At 42.9% G+C, this 7,142-nt stretch overlaps 1 protein-coding gene across 2 annotated transcripts; it reads left to right on the top strand.

Annotated features, from left to right (window-relative positions):
• Positions 1 to 3,360: 3,360 nt before the first annotated feature.
• LOC105944938 (olfactory receptor 11) lies at positions 3,361 to 6,740 on the top strand. Of its 2 annotated transcripts, XM_012951778.2 has the most exons (2): positions 3,361 to 4,282; positions 6,721 to 6,740. In XM_012951778.2, exons 1-2 carry the CDS (start codon positions 3,361 to 3,363, stop codon positions 6,738 to 6,740), a joined length of 942 nt encoding a protein of 313 aa, XP_012807232.2. The 2 variants fall into 2 exon arrangements, with proteins under 2 accessions (XP_012807232.2, XP_012807231.2); XM_012951777.2 differs by lacking the exon at positions 6,721 to 6,740 and having other exon boundaries at positions 3,361 to 4,302.
• Positions 6,741 to 7,142: the final 402 nt, after the last annotated feature.

The raw sequence follows: 7,142 nt of genomic DNA, 5'->3' as shown, positions 1-7,142 counted from the left end.
CTCTCAACTCCCACTCCTCACCTCAGAGATAACAGCTTTGAAAACTTTTAAATACTTACAGATGATTTTGTGCATATGTGAATACCAATATATACATACATACATACATACATACATACATACATACATTTATGTGTGTGTGTGTGTGTATATAAAATCTTTATATGAACATATGAATGCCTTTTAAATGCATGTTCATAAACTTGTTTTACCCTTGAATATTTAAGTATTCTGGAACACTCTTATCAATATGTCTTAATTTATATCTGTGCCACACACTTCATTTTATTGATAGCAGCATGGCACGTGGATTCTTGAGACTATAAAATCTTTCCCTATCACTTTGTACTGTGAGTTGGAATAAGAAATCAAAATTAGAACTGGGCATGGTGGCGCACGCCTTTCATCCCAGCGCTCAGAAGGCAGAGGTAGAGGATCGCCGTGAGTTCAAGGCCACCCTGAGACTCCATAGTGAATTCCAGATCAGCCTGAGCTAGAGTGAAAAAAAAAAAAAGAAAGAAAGAAAGAAAAGGAATCAAAATTAGGACTGGAGAGATGGCTTACAGGTTAAAGCACTTGCCTGCAAAGCCAAAGGACCCAGGTTCAATTCCCCAGGGCCCACATAGGCCACATGCAAAAACTGGCACATGCATCTGGAATTTGTTTGCAGGGCTAAAGGCCGTGGTGTGCCCATTCTCTTTCTCTTTCTCTTTCTCTCTCTCTCTCTCTCTCTCTCTCATAAATAAATATAAAATATTTTTTAAAAGAAATCAATTAAAACACACATTTGACAATAATTGCACTCCATGAAAAGTAAGTGATTTATTTATGAGCAAAGAGTGGCTGGGCATACCAGAGGCCCTCGCCAGTGCAGACTACATGCCACTTTGTATATCTGGCTTTATGTGGGTGCTGATGAATTCTACTTGGGCCATCAGGCTTTATAAGCAAGTGTCTTTGACTACTGAGCTATCTCCCCAGTCCTGCCCTCACATTTTATACCAACAAAATAATAATAATAATTAACAATAATAAAATACTAGAGGGCAGTGTTAGCACTGTAGATGACTTCGGGATAGACTTAAATGTTTTTGCTCTACTGGTGAAATAGATGATTTAGAATTGTGGAGGGAATGAGAAATCATCAATTCACAGAACTATTTTCCACGGGTGATTCTAGGAACTTAGGGTTCCTCTCTGAGCATCTCAGAGGATGAAAATGTGAGCTCTCATCCACACATCACATGGCTATGCAGGATGGCATTGCCCAACACATTGTTTTACTATTTTATTTTTATCTATTTATTTGAAAGAGAGAGAATGGGTGCACCAGGGCCTCTAGCCACTGCAAAAGAACTCCAGGCGCATGCACAACCTTGTACAGCCAGCTTTACATGCTGGGTGTCAGAATTCATGATTGGCTAGTAGAGCAACGTGAGAAATACAAGAGAGAAAGAAAGCCAGCACAGACTTTTCTTTGTTTTAATTTTTAAAAATTGTATTCTATATTTACTTATTTGATAGGAACAGTGAAAGAAAGAGAATAGGCACACCAGGGCCTCCAGCCTCTGCAAACGAACTCCAGAGACATGCATCACCTTGTGGATCTGGCTTAAATGGATCCTGGGGAATCGAGCCTGGATACTTTGGCTTTGCAGGCAAGCACCTTAACCATTAAGCCTCTCTCCAGCCTCAGACTATTCTTTATTGGAGGGACAGCAGCTTTCCCAGGGTAAAACTGCCTCCACCACTGTGTTTTTAAAGTAGGAGACTAGATATATTTAAAGAGCCAGGGGATGGGGGGATAGGAGTCTTTGGGAGTGAGGAATAGAAGGGGAAGATGAGACCTCTCCTGTCCAGGTGGCCTGATAGCTCTTGAGGCTGGGTCATTGAACTTGCTATGTACCAGAAGTCCCTTATCATGCTATCATCCTAGAAAGTTTTTTTTTTTCTTTTTTTTTTTGTGTATGTGTATGACCGGTTTATTTTACAGTGCTCTTCCATACACCAGTGACAGGCATCTTGTTTCACGAGGGTAAAATTTGCAGTGTCCTCAACATTGTCAGCTCTTTGGTATCTTCTGGGCCACTGGTGTTATTGCTCTTGCCTTGTCCTGGGCATTTTTCATCCTCTGTCAGCAGAGGCCATAGAAAAGAGTGGAGTTGTTCTCCTTGTATACACGCAGTTCCCATGTACAAGAACCCGTGACATTATGTCACATTCAGATTTTAATAATTTATCACATATTATTGTTCCTTTCTTATCTGCATTTATAATGCTTTCCCTTTCCTTCCACACTGGGAAAAAAGTGGCAGAATTTGCTTAATTAATCTTCGTATAGATAGACATACATGATCCCTTGTACTCTACCTGGCCTTGTTTCTTTGTGACCTTCCTCCTTGACAGACATGGAGCACATTATGAATCTGTAGAATAGCTTGGTTTTCTCTCTTTTTTTTTTTTTTAAGGATAAAAGTACATTCAAAGCAGAAATGGCCATAATTTCATGTATCTATGCGCCCAAAAGAATTTTTTTTGTTTTTAATATATTCTATAATCTGTTACATAATTTGAATTTTTTGGAAGCTGTGTACCTTATACTTTTTTAAAATTTTTTTATTTTAATTTTTATTAGCATTTTCCATGATTATAAAAAAATATCCCATGTTAATTCCCTCCCTTACCCCCCATACTTTCCCCTTTGAAATTCCATTCTCCATCATATTACCTCCCCATCACAATCATTGTACTTACATATATACAATATCAACCTATTAATCTAGAAAGTTTTATGCTCCACCGAGGTCAGTGGTCCAAGGTCAATGGTTCATTAACCCTTCATGGGGAATCAAATCCAGGTCATTAGGCTTTGCAGATAAGTCCTTAGCCACTGAGCATCTTTTCAGCCCTTCAGTTGCATATTTTCATGGCATAAGAAATATCTCTGTGAATGTCTTCAAACAGGCAGTAGAATGAGTATAAGTAGAAAACAAGATGAAATAGTTAATAAATCCCAGCACTTGGGAGGCAGAGGTAGGAGGATCACCATGAGTTCGAGGCCACCCTGAGACTCCATAGTGACTTCCAGGTCAGCCTGAGCTAGAGTGAGACACTACCTCGAAAGAAACCAAAAAAAAAAAAAAAAGAAAGAAAGAAAGAAAAAGAAATAGTTAATAAATGTGTGGTAAGTATAGTTAATATATGGGTTGGGGGTTTTTTTTTGGTTGTTTTGTTTTTTGGTTTGTTTGTTTGTTTGTTGTTTTTTTTTTTTTTTGTTATAGGGTCTCACTATAGCCCAGGCTGTACTTAATATATGTTAACTGACTTCTTGGATTGCTGTAGTTCAGCAAAGCATTGACCATGAACTGGATAAACGAAAGCAGCCTGGAGGAGTTCATTCTGTTCGGCTTCTCAGACCAACCACGGCTGGAACTTCCGCTCTTCGTGGGTCTCTTGGTCTCCTACACTGTCACCGTCTTTGGCAACCTCGCCATCATGCTAGTCTTCCAGCTGGACTCCAAGCTCCACGCTCCCATGTACTTCTTTCTCACCAATCTGTCACTCGTAGATCTTTGTTACATCACATGTTCGGTCCCACAGATGCTGGTGAATCTACGCAGCACGAGGAAAGTGATTAGTTACGGTGGCTGCGTGGTCCAGCTTTTCATGTTCCTGGCTCTGGGGGCTACAGAGTGTGTGTTGCTGGTGGTCATGTCCCTGGACAGATTCGTAGCCATCTGCCGGCCTCTCCATTACTCAGTCATCATGCACCAGAGATTCTGCCTGCAGCTGGCTGCTGCCTCCTGGTTGACTGGCTTCGGGAACTCCGTGTGGATGTCCGTCGTGACCCTCCAGCTGCCCCGCTGTGGTCAGCGTGTCATAGACCACTTTCTCTGTGAGGTGCCCGCCATGCTCAAGCTGTCCTGTGTGGACACAACTGCGAATGAGGCTGAGCTCTTGTTTGGGAGTGTATTTTTCCATCTAGTACCCCTGACCCTCATCTTTGTGTCGTATGCTTTTATTGCCCAAGCAATTTTGAAAATCCCTTCTGCTGAAGGACGACAAAAAGCTTTTGGGACCTGTGCCTCCCACCTGATTGTGGTGTCGCTGTTTTATGGGACGGCCATCCCCGTGTACCTGCAGCCGGCTTCCCCTCACTCTGCGACCCCCAGAAAGCTGGTGTCCCTCCTCTACGGAGTCATGGCACCTATGCTGAACCCTATCATCTACACACTTAGGAACAAAGAGATGAAGGAAGCCTTTAAAAGGCTGATGGCAAGAGGCTTCTCAATCAAAACTTAAGGAACCTGGAGTACCAGGCTTTGCAAGCACGCACCTTTAACTCCTGGACCATCTCCCCGGCCCTCAATTAACCCCTTTTAAAGTACAGTAATCAATATTTGAGGTTAAGGGAAGCCTTATTATAGATGACGCAAAATAGAACACCCAGACACACGGGTAAAGAGCACACGTGCAATTGTAGTAGAAGAGTAGTCAGGAACGCCAAACTGTGACATAAAACTGAGTGGCAGTGACGGGCATGGTGGCACAGCCTTTAATCCCAGCACTCAGGAGGCAGAGGTAGGAGGATCGCCTTCAGTTGGAGGCCACCTTGAGACTACATAGTGAATTCCAGATCAGCCTGGGCTAGGGTGAGACCTTACCTTGAAAGAAAAAAATGTTTGGCTGGGGAGATGGCTTAGAGGTTAAGGCGTTTGCCTGCGGAGTCAAAGGACCCAGGTTCAATTCCCCAGGACCCACATGAGCCAGATGCACAAGGGATGCACATCTCTGGAGTCCATTTGCCCTGGCACACTCATTCTCTCTCTCCCCCTGCCCATTTCTCTCTCAAATAGATAAAGAAATATAAATAAAATATTTTTTTAAAAAGCTGAGCAGCAGTGTATAAGCCTTCATGGCCCAACATATTCTACAGAGTAAAGGACATTCCATGACTGACAGAGAGTCTACTAAGAACAGAACAGGTGAGGTGACCATTGTACCACACATGGGTGACTGAATGCACTTCAATCCTTATAATAGGAATTATCCTCATAATTTGTCTATAGATGTTTTAAAAATTGATTGTTTTAGACAATTTCATATATGAATATAATGTATTTTGATTATATTCACCCCATTCACAAAGTAAAATATCCAAGTCCACCCTGATTTTCATCCCTCATACATATGCAAAGTCACCAATCTATCCCATCCTGACCTGGGTACAAGAACCGCTGGTCCCAGTCATCAAGTGGATTACCCACCAGGAGCCTCCCTCCACTTAGGGGCTTCCTGGTTTACTTTCTGAGAAGAAAACTTTGTTTAACTTGCCTGACTTGGTATACACCTGTCAATTCTTTTTTTTTTTTAAATTTTTATTATTTATTTATTTATTTGTTTGCTTTTTCAAGGTAGGGTCACTCTAGCCCAGGCTGACCTGAAATTCACTAGTCTCAGGGTGGCCTCAAACTTGGCGATCCTCCTACCTCTGCCTTCCGAGTGCTGGGATTAAAGGCGTGCACCACCACACCTGGCTTGTTTTCTTGATATTTTTATTTATTATTTATTTGCAAGCACACAGAGAGAAAGATAGAAAGGGAGAGAAATGGGCACACCAGAGACTCCCTCCACTGGAACTGCAGATACTCCAGATACATTCTGTGTATCTGGTTTTATATGAGCACTGGGGAACTAAACCCAAGCCATCAGATTTTGCAAGCACCCTTACCCACTGAGCTTCTCTCCAGCCTTACACCTGTCAATTCTTTGTGGGTTGTAAGATATGAATTCAAGAGACCAGTTGCTTGGGGAGTCCTGGTGTCCAGTGAGTGTCCTGAACTCTAACCCTAAGCTATGCCCATCTAGAGCTAAGAAAACCTCCATGACTTTCACAACCTGCAACAGTAAGAACATTCGCTCTGATTTACCTAAAGGTCAAATATGTCTCCTAAAGGTTTCTGTGCTGGAAGCTTGGTAGTCCATGGTGGTATGTGATACCAACCATTAAAGATGATTCTAGTTGAAGGCATGAGGCCACAGGCGTTTGGTCTTCCCTCAGAAGGGACTAACTTGGGACCCCACAAAGAGCAACGTTGGCCTCCAAAATTCATCTTGCCTCCTGGCTTTCTCTCTCTTATATCTACCCTACTATATCTTATATCTTATATCTACCCTACTATAACACCACCCTCCACATTGTTGTGAGGGAGACCAAAGCAGAGGCCAAACAAGTGCAGCAGCCACACCTTCTTGGGTTTCCAACCTCTAAAACTCTGTGCTCAAGAAAACTATATGGCTAGAGAGATGGCTCAGTAGTTAAAGGCACTCACTTGCAAAGCCTGATGACCTGAGTTTAATATCCCAGTCCCCATGTAAAGCCAGATGCACAAAATTGCACATGCATCTGGAGTTCATTTGCAAAGCCCAAGAATGCCTATTTCTCTCTGAGTCTCTCTCTCTGTCTTTGGTTTCTTTGAGATAGGGTCACAGTCTAGCCCAGGCTGACCTAGAACTCACTCTGTAGTCCCAGGCTGGCCTCAGACTCACAGCAATCCTCCTTCCTCCATCTTCTGAGGGCTGAAATTAAAGGCATGTGCTACTATGCCTAGCTCCCCCCCAACCCTGCCCTCCCAACCCTCTTCCCTCTGTCTCAAATAAATAAATAAAAATACATTTCAAACAACAAAAGAAAACTGTTTATCAAGTCTCCAGCCTCAGTTATTGTGTCCCAGCAATAGTAAGCGGGCTTATCTATACACACCTCCCCCCAGACGAGGGCTGGCAGGATAATCCATAACTTGCTGTGGTGACGGATCCGCCTCTGGCTGGCTAGAAGGCAAGACACGTTTTCTATTGCATTGGGAGACATATTTGTCCTTTCTTGATTGGTTCTGACTTGGGACATAAGGCAAACATGAAGAAAGTCACGTTTGCACCAAGTCTTGACCACTTTGAACTGATTGAAGACTGTGGTGTGGCTTCCTGGGCAGTTGCTTGAGGCTGTGGGTGAGGGTGCTGTTTCACCACGTACTCAGTACTGTGGCCACAGTGCCATTTCCCACACTGTCTGACAAGGGCTAGTGTTTGTGCTCAGGACTGTGGTCATACGTCGCTGTCTCCCCAAGAGAAAGAATGGATGG

Source organism: Jaculus jaculus, chromosome 13 (assembly GCF_020740685.1).
Source record: "Jaculus jaculus isolate mJacJac1 chromosome 13, mJacJac1.mat.Y.cur, whole genome shotgun sequence".
In the NCBI taxonomy this organism is placed as follows: Eukaryota; Metazoa; Chordata; class Mammalia; order Rodentia; family Dipodidae; genus Jaculus; species Jaculus jaculus.
The sequence above is the reverse complement of the archived record's forward strand: the minus strand, read 5'-3'. Positions and strand labels throughout refer to the sequence as shown.